This window comes from Electrona antarctica, assembly GCF_951216825.1.
Source record: "Electrona antarctica genome assembly, contig: scaffold_52, whole genome shotgun sequence".
In the NCBI taxonomy this organism is placed as follows: domain Eukaryota; kingdom Metazoa; phylum Chordata; class Actinopteri; order Myctophiformes; family Myctophidae; genus Electrona; species Electrona antarctica.
This window is the reverse complement of record NW_027637999.1, coordinates 891395-911981: the sequence shown is the minus strand read 5'-3', so window position 1 is coordinate 911981 and position 20587 is coordinate 891395. Positions and strand designations below refer to the sequence as shown.

General features: G+C 46.8%; 1 protein-coding gene across 1 annotated transcript in view; it reads right to left on the bottom strand.

The window, feature by feature from the left end:
* The window catches only part of LOC306918480 (rap guanine nucleotide exchange factor 4-like), a gene marked incomplete at both ends in the record, with an annotated part of 94342 nt that overhangs the window by 8189 nt on the left and 65566 nt on the right, over window positions 1-20587 (bottom strand). Inside the window, 9 exons of the mRNA XM_079531382.1 lie at window positions 8115-8205; window positions 9261-9439; window positions 12022-12147; window positions 13684-13781; window positions 14657-14803; window positions 16200-16275; window positions 16433-16460; window positions 16558-16646; window positions 17148-17287. Coding sequence (XP_079387508.1) covers window positions 8115-8205; window positions 9261-9439; window positions 12022-12147; window positions 13684-13781; window positions 14657-14803; window positions 16200-16275; window positions 16433-16460; window positions 16558-16646; window positions 17148-17287 — 974 coding nt within the window. The remainder of the gene's footprint in view (window positions 1-8114; window positions 8206-9260; window positions 9440-12021; window positions 12148-13683; window positions 13782-14656; window positions 14804-16199; window positions 16276-16432; window positions 16461-16557; window positions 16647-17147; window positions 17288-20587) is intronic.

Here is a 20587-nt window from a genome sequence, read left to right as displayed (position 1 = left end):
ATCGAGAGTATTGAAATTTGAACATATCGTGAAGCTACAAACCTTATTAATTATGTTTAGGGCAAAAAGCAAAACATTACCAGTTCATCTACAACAGTTATTCCATCCTAGTTCAGAAAGTAGGGATAGTAGGAGGAAATTTGACTTCAAACATAAGTTTGCACGGACCACTCAAAGACTGATGTGTCCTTCAATAACAGGAATCCGAATATGGAATTCTCTGGATGACAATTTAAAGGGTTGTACAAATATTTGCCAATATATAATATATATGAATATGAAGACGATGAATAGGTTAACTAGAGCTAGAGCTATCATTTATTGCACGTGTCATTGCTCAACTTTTTGCTTGTTTTGTTTTTCTCTTTTGTTTTTGTTTTGTTTGTTTTTTTGTTTTGTTTTGTTTAGATGTGTATGCGCCAATCAATAAAGTAAACTAAACTTTTAAGTGAAAAGGGGGCAGGTATTTATAAGAATTTATTCTTCTTCCTGCTCCTTTTCGTCATAGGTGTATCAGATACTGTATGAAAGACAAATGAATTATGAAAGATATTAATTGTTATCTATTATGATTTGTACTGTATTGTGTTACACTATGTGTGAAATAAAATGAAATGAAATGAAATGATATGTGGCCGCTAGAGGAGCGATATGTGGCTGTATGAGGCCTCTAGAGGAGCGATATGTGGCTGTATGAGGCCCCTAGAGGAGCGATATGTGGCTGTATGAGGCCCCTAGAGGAGCGATATGTGGCTGTATGAGGCCGCTAGAGGAGCGATATGCGGCTGTATGAGGCCCCTAGAGGAGCGATATGTGGCTGTATGAGGCCCCTAGAGGAGCGATATGTGGCTGTATGAGGCCCCTAGAGGAGCGATATGTGGCTGTATGAGGCCGCTAGAGGAGCGATATGTGGCTGTATGAGGCCCCTAGAGGAGCGATATGCGGCTGTATGAGGCCCCTAGAGGAGCGATATGCGGCTGTATGAGGCCCTTAGAGGAGCGATATGTGGCTGTATGAGGCCCCTAGAGGAGCGATATGTGGCTGTATGAGGCCTCTAGAGGAGCGATATGTGGCTGTATGAGGCCGCTAGAGGAGCGATATGTGGCTGTAAGAGGCCTCTAGAGGAGCGATATGTGGCTGTATGAGTGTTCAGATTTATAGCTATCCACGATTTAACTTGCTAAGATGATAGCATCATGGTCCATAGCTACGCCTACTGAAAGGCCACAACTGCACATAGAGTATGTCTTTACTCAAACTGTCTAAATAATATAACTCAGGTGTCTTTTATACTTTTATTGTCGTTTAACAAACATACATTTAAACACATGAACTAGCTTATTTAGTTGGTAGTTAGTAGTGGTTCGTTTAGTTACGTTTAGTTACGTTTAGTCACGTTTAGGTAAAAAACCTGTTACAGATGAAACAGAGATACACATAGCATTTGTCAATTACAGGCAGGTTACAACACATGGATAACACATTATTCATTGATTATTAATAGTTTGCATTATGTATCAATAATTACCATTGGTCTAATGTGAGTTGTTGTTCGTCATGTCCATGTGGTTACATGAGGTGTGGATTCTTCTTAGTTGGCTTGAATCTGACTTATTGAAACTGGCGCCAGGCCATTTAAACCCTCTGTTTCCTTAGACCTGCCCTGTGGGCAGGTTCACATCAGCTAACATTCAATTGGCTGCTGGGCACTGTGGCAACAGTCCTTAACCTTACTATTGGTTGAGAGATCAGGAAGTACATTTCCCACTGACATGTGCTAGCCATGTCTGGCATGGGAGAAGCATGCTGGAGGGAGAAGTGGTTGAGGAACTCTTGTTTACACAACTGCTGGCTATTCACCTCTTATCAGAGCTCCCCCGCTATGCTCTGGCCTGTTTCTGACATTCCCTTAGAGGGAGACGGAGGTGTCACATTTCACACCTTCCTGTTAACTTAGCCTGCTTTGGGGTGAAAGGCTCTCCGACCATAGTTATAGTACTAAAATTATTGAAGTTTACACAGTGCATATTTATTAATAGAAACCAAACGCTGATTACCATATCCAGCGGAACACCTCCCGCCAAAACTAATCTATAACTTATAGAGTGGTTTTCCGATATCCGTTATGCCGGTTTGGTTCAACACATAATTGACCATATGTGCCGGGAGAGGGTTCGATAAACACAAAGCCATTCTCACCTGGTTGAAAGCCAGGAGGAAAATGGGAATCACCCCTGAATCAAATGACATTTCAGCTTGCTTGGAATCAGAGGCTGGAATAGACATTGACTTTGGAGTAGTTATACTATGATTTAGCTTAACATGCCTTTGAACTGACTGGTTAAGGAATTATAATATTGTTCTTTGTTTTATCTTTTCAGAATTAGTTACTCATTCTAAGGTTCCTGATTGTTTCCTTACTTATAATTCTGTTTAATTTGATTCCACTTTGTTCAAACAAATACCTTGACTTGTGATATCTTCGTGGATCACTACTTAATTTGTTACATTTTAGAAGCAGGTTGGTTCCTGCCATTTATTACCCCTCATAAACTTGCTTGGTCCTGAGCAGATTGGAGATAGATTTCACAAGGGTTCTGGTTTACTTTACTGTCTTTTTCGTAAAAGCCCTTGGATTTTGTGTGTTTAGTAACTAATGTGTAATTTAGCATGGCACTTTTATTACCTTCAGGATTTTTTAGGCAATTATTTCAAACTGGCCTGCAATTTAACAAAGTCATTACATTTCAAAGTGTTACTACACACTATTTTGTCCCTGTCATTGACATGGGCTGTCAGTTTGTGTGTGGCAACTGTAAGTCACTGGTTCACACCTTCCACCCAGGCTTTTCCCTTGCTGGAAAGGAAGAATTAACATTATTTTATACCACACATTAATTTACCATTTTACCCTAGTTATGAGTTACTTTATACTTTCTGGTTTGTACTCGTTAACCGGGGAATGTTTATGTATTCTGTAATGTTAACTTGTATCACACAATAATAATCACACAATACACTTTTTGTTAAAAACACACATGAAGTTGTCACTGTCCTTCTCTGCCTTGGTGACAGCCTGGAGGTCTCCCTCCCTGTGTGGGGGGGGAAAGCATGTGTGTGTGTGTGTGTGTGTGTGGTGCATTCGGACTTCCTGCCTTGCGTTTGGAGGGGGGGGTTTGCTCTGTGTGTGCGCGCTCCCCCAATCCTTGTGGTGGCCAACTCCCCCAATTGTCAACATTCTTCCTGGCGGCCATCTTTTTTGGGCCTGCTGGTGTTGGGGGGGTAGGCATGTGTGCATCCGTCATTCATTCATGACGTAATTGGCATTGACTGCATCTTTTCATTTTAACTTTCCCTCTGCCCTGATCGATGCCATCGGCCGGTTTTATTGTGACCTTACCGATGGCTGCAGGGCTTGTGATGGAGAGCGCTGCTTTGCAAAGCTTTCCCCAGCTTCCACGTGGTTTGGCTGTGGGCGGTCCCCCCAGCTCCCCACCTTTACCCTCGCCGGACGGGAGGGGATTGGTGGTCGCTGTTGTGGGGTGGACTACTGCAGTGGTTGCTGGCATGGGTAGGCATAGCAGGGCGATCGTCGCAGACTCCGCCCTGGTGAAACTCAAGGGCTTATGCCTTGACAGGGTGGATTCTGTGGGTGTCAGGCCGCTGCTTGCACTGGTGGAGGACGGTTTCGTCTCACCTAGGTCTGCCGCTCTGATGTCATCTCGCCCTTCCGAGGCGAGGGATTGCTGTGGCGTGTGCCTCTGTTCTGTGGCGGTCGACTTCCTGTTGTCTCCCGCGACGGACGCCGTGACAGCGTGCGCTGTGCTGGCCCCGGCAGCTCTCTGGGTGGTTTCTTCCTTTGGACTCACCCTGGCCTCCGGTGCTGCTGACCTGGCGTAGTCTCCTGGTAGGACACAGCAGGTTCCCTGCCGTTCTGGTGTCCCGTTGAGAGCCTGGTTCTCCCCCGCTGACTTAGTGGTGACGTCATCTGTTGGGGTGAGAGTGCGGTCAGGCGTCTGTCGCCTCCCGTCCGTTTCTTCCCCCATCGAGGTGACGTCTCTGGTGTAGTCTTCCTTGACCTCTCCGACCTTCTGCTCCGCTGCTGTGACCTGGATCCTCTGTGTTAGTGACCCTATTTTTATTGGCCCTAGATCGTGGTCAGCCTGAGCGGCTTGCAGGTTAAGCCTGTCTCTTCCTCGGACAAGCTTTTTATAGTCAGAGAGCATTTGGATTGACCTTTTCGGACTTATTAAGGATTTGGTGTCCTGTAATATTAAATTCAAAACATTGAGAGCTTTATCTAATGCATTTGATGCCATTGGTTCCCTTCTCTCTGAACTAATCAATTTGTTTATTGTGTCAGACAAGTTTGACCATTGTGGTTCCACTTGTAACCACACTGAATCCAGTAACAATTTCCTCATGTTATAGTATTTAGTCGTGCAGTCATGGAGCTCACTATTTACTTGCAAAGCATTTTGTGATAAATTAGCTTCTTTCAATTCCTCGGAATAGTCGCTATAGCTATCCGCTAACTTCCCGTAAGCTATTTTGAGCCTACCAAATGTGTCCGCTTTTGCGGTGTTGGGAGATTTTCGTGACAGACTTATTTCACACTCAGCCGCTAAATTATTGAATATTGATTGCGCCTCTTTGCTTCTAACTTTTAACTCGTTGAATAAAGCCATCCTTACTTCACCTATCAAACTTATGAATCTTTGGGATTTTAGTAAGCGCTCTCACGGTTTTATAGTTTTATAGCATTGACACAGGGGATTTTAGCCAGTTTAGCGTTTACAGTATTTTTCCTTCTGTTACGGTTCTGGTCTAATTTAAGATGGGAATTATAGTTAAAAGTGGTTTCACATTTCATTGCTAATAATACCTGCCTCCCTTATTTTACTCAATTAGTTTTAGCCTTAGTGGTCTGTGTCATTCCCTGACTGCATTTATTTACAAGCCTATTGCATGTGCCTCCTGTGGGGTCACAATTAGCATTTGGGCTTGTCTTTACGACTTCCCCCCACCCCTGCTGATAACAGGAGTTGTGGAGCCCTGTTGTTTACCAAACTCTACCCTCCCCCGCACTTAAGGCTAGGATGGAGAGTCTTCTAGAGAGTAAGGCAACAGTTGCTCTGCCTGTTTACTCTGCCCTTCCCCCGCTCATGTGGCTTGGTAGAAGTGTTTCAGAGTAGAGGCAAGTTGCCATTTTGCCCTGTTGTCGCCTGTCTCATCACTGCCCCTCCCCCGCCTATGGCTGGGTGGTAGTCACAGTGTGGAAGGCAAGACAAAAGGCTAATGGTTTTAGCAAATTAGCTTTACACTGGCGGCCATTTTCCCCTGGTTGAAAGCCAGGAGGAAACTGGGAACAATAATGGCCCAGCTCTTAGTTACAATAATCACTCCTGAATCAAATGACATTTCAGCTTGCTTGGAATCAGAGGCTGGAATAGACATTTGATTTTGGAGTAGCCATTAAAACCCAGAACTTGGATCACATTGTCGCCTGTTATTAGGTTAGCAACCTTTTAGCTTCACAGTAACGCTTTATATCCTATGGTTTGCTGGCTTCTTCAGAGCTCTGTGCTAAACTGGATTTTTAGCTGGTGTACTGTTTTACGCTGGAGTTACTTTGATTGTACATTTTACAAGGCCTGTGGTTAGTACATCAGGCTATTTACCATCTACGCTTGAGACTTTTGAGTCTAGCCGTGGCATCTATTAACCGTGCTTTGAACTATTTAGTTACCAGGCTATTTTAGTTACAAGGCTACTGGTTTAATTGTTAGTAAAGTTTACCGCGATTATGATAACAATCGCACCCCATGGTTTTTTACTGTTCAGATTTATAGCTATCCACGATTTAACTTGCTAAGATGATAGCATCATGGTCCATAGCTACGCCTACTGAAAGGCCACAACTGCACATAGAGTATGTCTTTACTCAAACTGTCTAAATAATATAACTCAGGTGTCTTTTATACTTTTATTGTCGTTTAACAAACATACATTTAAACACATGAACTAGCTTATTTAGTTGGTAGTTAGTAGTGGTTCGTTTAGTTACGTTTAGTTACGTTTAGTCACGTTTAGGTAAAAAACCTGTTACAGATGAAACAGAGATACACATAGCATTTGTCAATTACAGGCAGGTTACAACACATGGATAACACATTATTCATTGATTATTAATAGTTTGCATTATGTATCAATAATTACCATTGGTCTAATGTGAGTTGTTGTTCGTCATGTCCATGTGGTTACATGAGGTGTGGATTCTTCTTAGTTGGCTTGAATCTGACTTATTGAAACTGGCGCCAGGCCATTTAAACCCTCTGTTTCCTTAGACCTGCCCTGTGGGCAGGTTCACATCAGCTAACATTCAATTGGCTGCTGGGCACTGTGGCAACAGTCCTTAACCTTACTATTGGTTGAGAGATCAGGAAGTACATTTCCCACTGACATGTGCTAGCCATGTCTGGCATGGGAGAAGCATGCTGGAGGGAGAAGTGGTTGAGGAACTCTTGTTTACACAACTGCTGGCTATTCACCTCTTATCAGAGCTCCCCCGCTATGCTCTGGCCTGTTTCTGACATTCCCTTAGAGGGAGACGGAGGTGTCACATTTCACACCTTCCTGTTAACTTAGCCTGCTTTGGGGTGAAAGGCTCTCCGACCATAGTTATAGTACTAAAATTATTGAAGTTTACACAGTGCATATTTATTAATAGAAACCAAACGCTGATTACCATATCCAGCGGAACAATGAGGCCCCTAGAGGAGCGATATGTGGCTGTATGAGGCCCCTAGAGGAGCGATATGTGGCTGTATGAGGCCTCTAGAGGAGCGATATGTGGCTGTATGAGGCCCCTAGAGGAGCGATATGCGGCTGTATGAGGCCTCTAGAGGAGTGATATGCGGCTGTATGAGGCCCCTAGAGGAGCGATATGTGGCTGTATGAGGCCCCTAGAGGAGCGATATGTGGCTGTATGAGGCCCCTAGAGGAGCGATATGTGGCTGTATGAGGCCCCTAGAGGAGCGATATGTGGCTGTATGAGGCCCCTAGAGGCGGGATCAACGCGAGACTGATGACATATTGAAGCGCTGCCACAGCGCAACGTAAACACAACCTAACAAGACTACAACTCTAATGTAAACACAACCTAACAAGACTACAACTCTAATGTAAACACAACCTAACAAGACTACAACTCTAATGTAAACACAACCTAACTAAAGACTACAACTCGAAATTATTATGGAGATATCAGATGTTTGTCCCGCTGCTTCCGGGTCCCAGATGCAGGCAGGAGGAGGGAACTGGTGAACTCAATACTGCCGCAATCTGGCGAAGTCAGGTTAGGTGTGAATGCAATCCGCAGCAAATAAGGGAAATGAAGCAAACTATGTGGCGGGTGAGGAGCTAAACACAGTTGTAGACGGAGAAGGGATATTAACTTTACGCAGCGCAAAGCTGTTTAGCCGTGGATAGACGTGGTCGAATGAGGAGACTGAAGCCCTCATTGAAATATGAGGACGAGCACATTAATCAATTGCTTAAGGAAACACATAAAAAACACTGCAGTGTACAGAATATTCAGTCCGTCTGTGCAAAACACTGCAGTGTACAGAATATTCAGTCCGTCGTGCACAAACATGGAGTGTTGTCACTGCTGTCACTGTGTGGAGACTTTCTGTCTGCGCTGTGCCTCCACAAAAGAACGGTGTGTGCGTAGCCGCACGCGCACACGCACACGTGTGCACACAAGAGAGAGTCAGAAAGAGAGAAGTCCTTAATTTGACGTCATAACTATTACTCGAAGTATATTTTTTTAAACACCATATATTTCACTGTGTATTTTATGGATTGAACACATTGATATAAGTGTGAACGCAAACGCAGCAAATTAAACATGCAAGAATGATGCAACTTCTCCGCCCGAATTAGAGGTGTGAATGTGAAGTGCTACGGGCTAAGACAGACAGACAGACAGACAGACAGACAGACAGACAGACAGACAGACAGACAGACAGACAGACAGACAGACAGACAGACAGACAGACAGACAGACAGACAGACAGACAGACAGACAGACAGACAGACAGACAGGTTACCTCCCAGGTCTGCGTGAGTCTGCTAACAGCAGGGTTGCTCATCCCCATGATGATCGCAAAGAAGGAGTTCAGGTTCTTAAACTCCCGACAACTACAGATAAATGACAACATAAAACATTAAAAAAGTAGTTAAAGTACGATAGCAGTTCTAACAAACTCTCCAGTTTGTAGGAGTTAAGGTGAGACTTTACAACAACTACAATAACTCTAAGTGAAAAAGGCAATACCATCCGCACACAATATGGTCTTGTCTTTATTTGAACTAAACAATGTTCCACACTGTTGTGACGAAAAGAGAGTTGAGACAGAAGGCAAAGCTCTCTGTCCACCGAGCAATCTTCGTTCCTACTCTCACCTATGGTCCTGAAGTGTTCCTAAATCATGAAGTGTGGGTCATGACCGAAAGAATAAGGTCGCGAATACAAGCGGCCGAAATGAGTTTTCTCCGACGGATGGCTGGCATCTCCCTTAGAGATAGGGTGAGAAGTTCACCTCCCTTAGAGATAGGGTGAGAAGTTCATCTCCCTTAGAGATAGGGTGAGAAGTTCAGTCACACGTGAGAGACTCGGAGTAGAGTTGCTGCTCCTTCGCCTGGAAAGGTGGTTCGGGCATCTGGTTAGGATGCCTCTCGGGTGTCTCCCTAGGGAGGTCCTCGACGCACGTCCCACTGGGGGTCAAACTGGGGGTCAAACTGGGGGTCAAACTGGGGGTCCCACTGGGGGTCAAACTGGGGGTCCTTGGAATTAAATAATATTTTAGAATCACTGCTAGAGCCGTAAAGCTCTTCTCTCATGGAGGTCCCTGGCATTATCTCTTCAAACGGGGGTCCGTGGGCTGATTAGTGTCAACGTGGGGGTCCTATTACTCACTGCGCTGCTATCTGGGGGTCCCTGGGGGTTCCTGGGGGTCCCTGGGGATCCCTGCCATGTGTTACTCACTGCGCTGATATCTGGGGGTCCCTTGGGGTCTCTGGGGGTCCCTGCCATGTGTTACTCACTGCGCTGCTATCTGGGGGTCCCTGGGGGTCCCTGGGGGAGTCCCTGGTGGTCCCTGGGGGAGTCCCTGGGGGTACCTGCCATATGTTACTCACTGCGCTGCTATCTGGGGGTCCCTGGGGGTCCCTGGGGGGGTCCATGTGTTACTCACTGTGCTGCTATCTTGATGAACTTCTTCAGCAGCTGGACTCGTTTGCTCAGCTGGCCACACAGACACACCTCGCTGACCACCCACAGCTGGAGCTCGTTAAACCTCCTTAAGAACAGCTCCAGGTTGGCCCTCGTTCGCCCCAAGCTCTGAGCCCCGAACGTGTGGTAGAGCAGCTCATGCTGAGAGAGAGAGAGAGAGAGAGAGAGACCTTACGTTAACTAGAGAGAGAGAGAGAGAGAGAGAGAGAGAGAGAGAGAGAGAGAGAGAGAGAGAGAGAGAGAGAGAGAGAGAGAGAGAGAGAGAGACCTTACGTTAACTAGAGAGAGAGAGAGAGAGAGAGAGAGAGAGAGACCTTACGTTAACTAGAGAGAGAGTGAGAGAGATTTGATTTTAAAGAGTCCTTTATTGAGCACTGCTGGGTGATACAAACCATTACATACCCTCGACTACAAGTCTAAACTAGGTTCGAGCAAAAGACGCCATCCTTCAAAGAAAACAATCAGAAAGAGAAAAACAGCTCATCATGATCTCCCACTGTGCACAGAACTCCCTCAATTGCCCACTTTACACAGAAACCATCAAGATTGTCCACCATCTTATAATAAGAGTGTTCTACTCTGAGCCGTGCTTTAATAAGTCCAGTCATTATGAGCACCGGGTCCACACAGCCCACCTCCTGAGCACCGGGTCCACACAGCCCACCTCCTGAGCACCGGGTCCACACAGCCCACCTCCTGAGCACCGGGTCCACACAGCCCACCTCCTGAGCACCGGGTCCACACAGCCCACCTCCTGCGCACCGGGTCCATCCTCCTGAGCACCGGGTCCACACAGCCCACTTCCTGAGCACCGGGTCCACACAGCCCACCTCCTGCGCACCGGGTCCACACAGCCCACCTCCTGAGCACCGGGTCCACACAGCCCACCTCCTGAGCACCGGGTCCACACAGCCCACCTCCTGAGCACCGGGTCCACACAGCCCACCTCCTGAGCACCGGGTCCACACAGCCCACCTCCTGAGCACCGGGTCCACACAGCCCACCTCCTGCGCACCGGGTCCACACAGCCCACCTCCTGCGCACCGGGTCCATCCTCCTGAGCACCGGGTCCACACAGCCCACTTCCTGCGCCCGGTTCCTTCGGTTCAGCCAAATGGATAGTTTTGCGGTTGCAGATAATACATTGATTAGTGAATGAACATGTTTTTTTGCCACTGTGTACTTTGGCCCGAAAATAAAAAACTGAGACGAGAACATCTCCCCCAACCCCATAAACCAGCCTCTCAAAAGGTCAAACACTCCTAGCAACCTGGGACACTGGACAAAAAGATGAAAAATTGTTTCTGTCTGGGAACAGAAGAGACAAACCTCCCCGTGATTAGGATCAATGTGTGCCTTGTATCTGTTCGTAGCTATCGCCCCATGTACTATCCTCCACTGGAGGTCAGCCGACCGTTTGTCAACTGGTAGCTTGTACAGGAGTGAGAGAGAGAGAGAGAGAGAGAGAGAGAGACCTTACGTTAACTAGAGAGAGAGAGTGAGAGAGATAGAGAGAGAGAGAGAGAGAGAGAGAGAAGAGAGAGAGAGAGAGAGAGAGAGAGACCTTAGGTTAACTAGAGAGAGAGAGAGAGAGAGACCTTACGTTAACTAGAGAGAGAGAGAGAGATTAGACCTTACGTTAACTAGAGAGAGAGAGAGAGAGAGAGAGAGGAGAGAGAGAGAGAGAGAGAGACCTTACGTTAACAAGAAGAGAGAGAGAGAGAGAGAAGAGAGAGAGAGAGAGAGAGAGAGAGAGAGAGAGAGAGAGAGAGACCTTACGTTAACTAGAGAGAGCGAGTGAGAGAGATAGAGAGAGAGAGAGAGAGAGACCTTAGGTTAACTAGAGAGAGAGAGAGAGAGAGAGAGAGAGAGAGAGAGAGACCTTACGTTAACTAGAGAGAGAGAGTGAGAGAGATATAGAGAGAGAGAGAGAGAGAGAGAGAGAGAGAGAGAGAGAGAGAGAGAGAGAGAGAGACCTTAGGTTAACTAGAGAGAGAGAGAGAGAGAGACCTTACGTTAACTAGAGAGAGAGGGTGAGAGAGATAGAGAGAGAGAGAGAGAGAGAGAGAGAGAGAGAGACCTTAGGTTAACTAGAGAGAGAGAGAGAGAGAGAGAGACCTTACGTTAACTAGAGAGAGAGAGAGAGAGAGAGAGAGAGAGACCTTACGTTAACTAGAGAGAGAGAGAGAGAGAGAGAGAGAGACCTTACGTTAACAAGAGAGAGAGAGTGAGAGAGATAGAGAGAGAGAGAGAGAGAGAGAGAGAGAGAGAGAGAGAGAGAGAGAGAGAGAGAGAGAGAGAGAGAGAGAGAGCGAGAGAGAGACCTTAGGTTAACTAGAGAGAGAGAGAGAGACCTTACGTTAACTAGAGAGAGAGAGAGAGAGAGAGAGAGAGAGAGACCTTACGTTAACTAGAGAGAGAGACAGAGAGAGACAGAGAGAGACAGAGAGAGAGAGAGAGAGAGCTCCCAGTCATAGTCATACAGGGTCATAAGGTCAAAGGTCATAGGTCATTACCTCATGTAGACAGCTGAACAGCTCCCAGTCATACAGGGTCATAGAGGTCATAAGGTTAAAGGTCATTACCTCATGTAGACAGCTGAACAGCTCCCAGTCATACAGGGTCATAGAGGTCATAAGGTTAAAGGTCATTACCTCATGTAGACAGCTGAACAGCTCCCAGTCATACAGGGTCATAGAGGTCATAAGGTTAAAGGTCATTACCTCATGTAGACAGCTGAACAGCTCCCAGTCATACAGGGTCATCTGGTACGCCAGGTCTTTAGAACTCATCAGCTCAAAACTGGACATGGAACCTCCAGAGGGTCCTTCCTGGTCTGGGAGAGGGGTCTGACACACACGCACAGACGCAGGCATGCAGGCACGCATGCAGGCACGCACGCACGCACGCACACACACACACCAATTTAGGCATTTATCAGACGCTCTTAATGCAGAGTGATTTACAGTAAGCAAGAACAACACATGGTGATACATCATTTACTATGTAAATACATATAGTAAATACATATAGTAAATACATATAGTAAATACATATAGTATATACATATAGTAAATACATATATACATAATACATAGTCATCTAGGATAATCAGGAAGCTAAGAACCTAACATCCGTCTAACAGTGGAATATCTACATATATAATGAAATTATGCGTTTACACTATAGAGTGCTCTGTCTACATAAAATATTATCTAAGTTACATAAGTTGAGCCTTTGCATACGCCTGTAAGGTCATCGAGGCTAGGGGAGGGGCTACGGGCTGAGATGGAGTCTGAAGAGGTGGGTTTTCAGACTACGGCGGAAGATTGGGAGTGAGTCTGTAGTTCTGACTGCAATGGGAAGTTCATTCCATAGTTTAGATTGGGAGTGAGTCTGTAGTTCTGACTGCAATGGGAAGTTCATTCCATAGTTTAGATTGGGAGTGAGTCTGTAGTTCTGACTGCAATGGGAAGTTCATTCCATAGTTTAGATTGGGAGTGAGTCTGTAGTTCTGACTGCAATGGGAAGTTCATTCCATAGTTTAGATTGGGAGTGAGTCTGTAGTTCTGACTGTAATGGGAAGTTCATTCCATAGTTTAGATTGGGAGTGAGTCTGTAGTTCTGACTGCAATGGGAAGTTCATTCCATAGTTTAGATTGGAAGTGAGTCTGTAGTTCTGACTGCAATGGGAAGTTCATTCCATAGTTTAGATTGGGAGTGAGTCTGTAGTTCTGACTGTAATGGGAAGTTCATTCCATAGTTTAAATTGGGAGTGAGTCTGTAGTTCTGACTGCAATGGGAAGTTCATTACATAGTTTAGATTGGGAGTGAGTCTGTAGTTCTGACTGTAATGGGAAGTTCATTCCATAGTTTAGATTGGGAGGGAGTCTGTAGTTCTGACTGCAATGGGAAGTTCATTCCATAGTTTAGATTGGGAGTGAGTCTGTAGTTCTGACTGCAATTGGAAGTTCATTCCATAGTTTAGATTGGGAGGGAGTCTGTAGTTCTGACTGCAATGGGAAGTTCATTCCATAGTTTAGATTGGGAGTGAGTCTGTAGTTCTGACTGCAATGGGAAGTTCATTCCATAGTTTAGATTGGGAGTGAGTCTGTAGTTCTGACTGCAATGGGAAGTTCATTCCATAGTTTAGATTGGGAGGGAGTCTGTAGTTCTGACTGTAATGAGATTCGGCACAAACAAGGGACTGAATTAATTTCACTCCTATGCCACCAAAATGTGGAACACACACACACACACACACACACACACACACACACACACACACACACACACACACACACACACACACACACACACACACACACACACACACACACACACACACACACACACACACACACACACACACACACAGGTCTCACCAGGGCGTTCAGCTGATCTCTAGGACAGGCGAACAGACGTCCGTTTACGCCCAGGGCAGAGAAAACTGATACGTCGTTGGGTTTCAGCAGCTGTTTCTCTGTAACCACATTATGATGTCATCAACATACAGCTGTTTCTCTGTAACCACATTATGATGTCATCAACAAACAGCTGTTTCTCTGTAACCACATTATGATGTCATCAACATACAGCTGTTTCTCTGTAACCACATTATGATCTCATCAACATACAGCTGTTTCTCTGTAACCACATTATGATGTCATCAACATACATCTGTTTCTCTGTAACCACATTATGATGTCATCAACATACAGCTGCTTCTCTGTAACGACATTAGGATGTCATCAACATACAGTATACAGTACATCTCTGTTTCTTATTTCAACCGTCTGGGCCTCTAGAGGCTGCTGAGCCAGGCTGACGGTTAGCACCGTCTGGGCCTCTAGAGGCTGCTGTGCCATGCTGACGGTTAGCACCGTCTGGGCCTCTAGAGGCTGCTGTGCCATGCTGACGGTTAGCTCAACCGTCTGGGCCTCTAGAGGCTGCTGAGCCAGGCTGACGGTTAGCTCAACCGTCTGGGCCTCTAGAGGCTGCTGTGCCATGCTGACGGTTAGCACCGTCTGGGCCTCTAGAGGCTGCTGTGCCATGCTGACGGTTAGCTCAACCGTCTGGGCCTCTAGAGGCTGCTGAGCCAGGCTGACGGTTAGCTCAACCGTCTGGGCCTCTAGAGGCTGCTGAGCCAGGCTGACGGTTAGCTCAACCGTCTGGGCCTCTAGAGGCTGCTGTGCCATGCTGACGGTTAGCACCGTCTGGGCCTCTAGAGGCTGCTGTTAGCTCTGTTTCATTAGTATCATTAGTACTTTATTAGTATAATCGTGAAGGAAGTTATTTCTGTCTAATGGCTGCCGTGCTATGTTCTATACCAGACGCAGAATGTGATTGGCCGCTCACCGCCTGCGGAGCTCAGATGGACCAATAGCAGCTGGTCATTGGTGGCCAGCTTCTCGGCCACGGCGCTGGTCACCTCGCGGCCGGTGGCTGCCACGGCCACGCGGACGGTTGAGTAGGTGTGGTCACTGCAGTACACCTTTAAGAGAACTGAGAGAGTAGGTGTGGTCACTGCAGTACACCTTTAAGAGAACTGAGAGAGTAGGTGTGGTCACTGCAGTACACCTTTAAGAGAACTGAGAGAGTAGGTGTGGTCACTGCAGTACACCTTTAAGATAACTGAGAGAGTAGGTGTGGTCACTGCAGTACACCTTTAAGAGAACTGAGAGAGTAGGTGTGGTCACTGCAGTACACCTTTAAGAGAACTGAGAGAGTAGGTGTGGTCACTGCAGTACACCTTTAAGATAACTGCGCACACACGCACATGGATGGAACAATGGGTGGAACAATGGGTGGAACAATGGGTGGAACAATGGGTGGAACAATGGATGGAACAATGGATGGAACAATGGGTGGAACAATGGATGGAACAATGGGTGGAACAATGGATGGAACAATGGGTGGAACAATGGGTGGAACAATGGATGGAACAATGGGTGGAACAATGGGTGGAACAATGGATGGAACAATGGGTGGAACAATGGGTGGAACAATGGGTGGAACAATGGGTGGAACAATGGGTGGAACAATGGATGGAACAATGGGTGGAACAATGGATGGAACAATGGGTGGAACAATGGATGGAACAATGGGTGGAACAATGGGTGGAACAATGGGTGGAACAATGGATGGAACAATGGGTGGAACAATGGATGGAACAATGGGTGGAACAATGGATGGAACAATGGGTGGAACAATGGATGGAACAATGGGTGGAACAATGGATGGAACAATGGGTGGAACAATGGGTGGAACAATAGGTGGAACAATGGGTGGAACAATGGGTGGAACAATGGGTGGAACGATTTCCAGGGGTTTTCATGGATCAAAGTGCCTGTACCCGAGACAGGGTTATTTCCAGGGGGAGGGGTTTACCGTACCCGAGGCGTGGTTATTTCCAGGGGGAGGGGCTAACCGTACCCGAGGCAGGGTTATTTCCAGGGGGAGGGGCTAACCGTACCCAGGGGGAGGGGCTAACCGTACCCAGGGGGAGGGGCTAACCGTACCCGAGGCAGGGTTATTTCCAGGGGGAGGGGCTAACCGTACACAGGGGGAGGGGCTAACCGTACCCAGGGGGAGGGGCTAACCGTACCCAGGGGGAGGGGCTAACCGTACCCAGGGTTATTTCTAGGGGGAGGGGCTAACCGTACCCAGGGGGAGGGGCTAACCGTACACAGGGGGAGGGGCTAACCGTACCCAGGGGGAGGGGCTAACCGTACCCAGGGGGAGGGGCTAACCATACCCAGGGGGAGGGGCTAACCGTACCCAGGGTTATTTCCAGGGGGAGGGGCTAACCGTACCCAGGGGGAGGGGCTAACCGTACCCAGGGGGAGGGGCTAACCGTACCCGAGGCGTGGTTGGCGAAAGAATGAACAAAACGACTTACTATCATCCTGGTTCCTGATTGGCTGTTTCTTCTGCAGTCTCTCCTCTCCGTTGCTGAACTGTCTTATGAGCGTTTTCTGTTACAATTTACATCTCATTAATATTCATGATCTGCACCCAACACCTCATTAATATGCATGATCTGCATCAAACACCTCATTAATATTCATGATCTGCATCCAACATCTCATTAATATTCATATATTATGTAAATTATGATGAAAACAACAGTACCTTCTTCACCGATCTGACTTCTTCTGAACTACAAGAAAACAGAGCATGAACTCAGCGTTAGAGTTTTGTACATAATAATAACAACAACAACAATAATAATAATAATAATACTAATAATAACATACTGTAGTTTAACAACCGTCTCCAGATCCATCACAAAATCCTTCAGAGCTCTGATCATCCTGGAGTCATTAGATACACTTCCATACATCTCCTTATATGGAGAGAGAGAGAGAGAGAGAGAGAGAGGTAGAGAGACATTACACTGCCAAACATCTCCTTATATGGAGAGAGAGAGAGAGAGAGAGAGGTAGAGAGACATTACACTGCCATACATCTCCTTATATGGAGAGAGAGAGAGAGAGAGAGAGAGGTAGAGAGACATTACACTGCCATACATCTCCTTATATGGAGAGAGAGAGAGAGAGAGAGAGAGAGAGAGAGAGAGAGAGAGAGAGAGAGAGAGACATTACACTGCCATACATCTCCTTATATGGAGAGAGAGAGAGAGAGAGAGAGAGAGAGAGAGAGAGAGAGAGAGAGAGAGAGAGGTAGAGGGACATTACACTGCCATACAACTCCTTATATGGAGAGAGAGAGAGGTAGAGAGAGAGGTAGAGGGACATTACACTGCCATACAACTCCTTATATGGCGTGCGTGCGTGCGTGCGTGCGTGCGTGCGTGCGTGCGTGCGTGCGTGCGTGCGTGTGTTACCTCCAGAAAGGCCAGCGCAGCAGGCTCCTCCTCTAACATGTATGTGTGTGTGCGTGCCCAGCGCAGCGTCATGGTCACCACCCTCCTCTTAGTGGACACACAATACTCCATCCTGTCCTGGTCCGAGCCGGGGGGAGGGGCTGAATGGTAGGTTCACCGTGTTAAAGATGCAATACTGACCTCTAGAGGCACCGAGTGGTAGGTTCACCATGTTAAAGACACAATACTGGCCTCTAGAGGCACCGAGTGGTAGGTTCACCATGTTAAAGACACAATACTGACCTCTAGAGGCACCGAGTGGTAGGTTCACCATGTTAAAGACACAATACTGACCTCTAGAGGCACCGAGTGGTAGGTTCACCATGTTAAAGATACAATGCTGGCCTCTAGAGGCACCGAGTGGTAGGTTCACCATGTTAAAGACACAATACTGACCTCTAGAGGCACCGAGTGGTAGGTTCACCATGTTAAAGACACAATACTGACCTCTAGAGGCACCGAGTGGTAGGTTCACCATGTTAAAGACACAATACTGACCTCTAGAGGCACCGAGTGGTAGGTTCACCATGTTAAAGACACAATACTGACCTCTAGAGGCACGAGTGGTAGGTTCACCATTTTAAAGATACAATACTGACCTCTAGAGGCACCGAGTGGTAGGTTCACCATGTTAAAGATACAATACTGACCTCTAGAGGCACCGAGTGGTAGGTTCACCATGTTAAAGACACAATACTGGCCTCTAGAGGCACCGAGTGGTAGGTTCACCATGTTAAAGATACAATACTGACCTCTAGAGGCACCGAGTGGTAGGTTCACCATGTTAAAGACACAATACTGGCCTCTAGAGGCACCGAGTGGTAGGTTCACCATGTTAAAGACACAATACTGGCCTCTAGAGGCACCGAGTGGTAGGTTCACCATGTTAAAGACACAATACTGACCTCTAGAGGCACCGAGTGGTAGGTTCACCATGTTAAAGATACAATGCTGGCCTCTAGAGGCACCGAGTGGTAGGTTCACCATGTTAAAGACACAATACTGGCCTCTAGAGGCACCGAGTGGTAGGTTCACCATGTTAAAGATACAATGCTGGCCTCTAGAGGCACCGAGTGGTAGGTTCACCATGTTAAAGATACAATACTGGCCTCTAGAGGCACCGAGTGGTAGGTTCACCATGTTAAAGATACAATGCTGGCCTCTAGAGGCACCGAGTGGTAGGTTCACCATGTTAAAGACACAATACTGGCCTCTAGACAATTTACAATTTACAATTTAGGCATTTAGCAGACGCTCTTAATCCAGAGCGACTTACAATAGGCAAGAACAAAAAGCATGGGAATACATCACATATGTAACAAAATGCATTTATCGCGAAACATGCGTAAGCTAAGACCGTGACTAGAACATATCTATATAATGACACTATACATATAAACTATAACTAGAACATATCTATATAATGACACTATACATATAAACTACACATATGTGCTATACTATGCTGTACATATATACTATGAAGTGCTATGACTACATACAATGCACTTATTGTGCTGTCTACATGACATGCTATAAGTCTGTTTCAAATGCTATATAAGTCTAAGAAGTGCTGTCTAAGGGGGTAGGGTAAGTGCTATGGGCCATGATGGAGTCTGAAAAGGTGGGTTTTCAGACTACGGCGGAAGATCGGGAGTGATGCTGCAGTTCTGATTGCAACGGGAAGTGCATTCCACAGTTTTGGGGCCAGAAGGGAGAAGAGTTTGGGACGTGTGGAGCGTTGTCCCGGCGTTTTTAGTGAGGGTACTTCCAGCTTCCCTGCGTTGGCTGATCTGAGTGCGCGGGAGGGTTTGTAGGGTTCAATCATGCTGGCAAGATATGGGGGAGCCATACCTTTGGTTGCTTTAAATGCCAACATCAGAGTTTTGTATTCTGTGCGGGCAGCGACCGGGAGCTAGAGGGACCGAGTGGTAGGTTCACCATGTTAAAGACACAATACTGGCCTCTAGAGGCACCGAGTGGTAGGTTCACCATGTTAAAGACACAATACTGGCCTCTAGAGGCACCGAGTGGTAGGTTCACCATGTTAAAGATACCTTCGGCCTGGTGGAGACTAACATACTCTCTCTAAATAGCCTTGCCGAGCCATGAGGCCCATAGGGGCAGGAGCCTATCTCCTGTTTCTGTAGCGTGAGGCAGCTTGATGTACAAGTAGTACACCCCCTGGACATGACGCTAGTATGTCGCAGGGACTTACCCCCAATCCAACCCTTGATGCTGAGTGTCAAGCAGGGAGGCATTGGGTCCCATTTTTAGAGTCTTTGGTATGACACGGCCGGGGATCGAACCCCAACCTCCCAGTCTCAGGGCGGACACTCTAACCACAAGGCCACTGAGCTGGTTACTCTCTGAGCTGGATACTCTCTCTCCATGCCTTCAACTGGTGGAGACTAACATACTCTCTCTCCATGCCTTCAGCTGGTGGAGACTAACATACTCTCTCTCCATGCCTTCAGCTGGTGGAGACTAACATACTCTCTCTCCATGCCTTCAACTGGTGGAGACTAACATACTCTCTCTCCATGCCTTCAACTGGTGGAGACTAACATACTCTCTCTCCATGCCTTCAGCTGGTGGAGACTAACATACTCTCTCTCCATGCTTTCAACTGGTGGAGACTAACATACTCTCTCTCCATGCTTTCAGCTGGTGGAGACTAACATACTCTCTCTCCATGCCTTCAACTGGTGGAGACTAACATACTCTCTCTCCATGCCTTCAACTGGTGGAGACTAACATACTCTCTCTCCATGCCTTCAGCTGGTGGAGACTAACATACTCTCTCTCCATGCCTTCAACTGGTGGAGACTAACATACTCTCTCTCCATGCCTTCAACTGGTGGAGACTAACATACTCTCTCTCCATGCCTTCAACTGGTGGAGACTAACATACTCTCTCTCCATGCCTTCAGCTGGTGGAGACTAACATACTCTCTCTCCATGCCTTCAACTGGTGGAGACTAACATACTCTCTCTCCATGCCTTCAACTGGTGGAGACTAACATACTCTCTCTCCATGCTTTCAACTGGTGGAGACTAACATACTCTCTCTCCATGCCTTCAACTGGTGGAGACTAACATACTCTCTCTCCATGCCTTCAGCTGGTGGAGACTAACATACTCTCTCTCCATGCCTTCAACTGGTGGAGACTAACATACTCTCTCTCCATGCTTTCAACTGGTGGAGACTAACATACTCTCTCTCCATGCCTTCAACTGGTGGAGACTAACATACTCTCTCTCCATGCCTTCAGCTGGTGGAGACTAACATACTCTCTCTCCATGCTTTCAACTGGTGGAGACTAACATACTCTCTCTCCATGCCTTCAGCTGGTGGAGACTAACATACTCTCTCTCCATGCCTTCAGCTGGTGGAGACT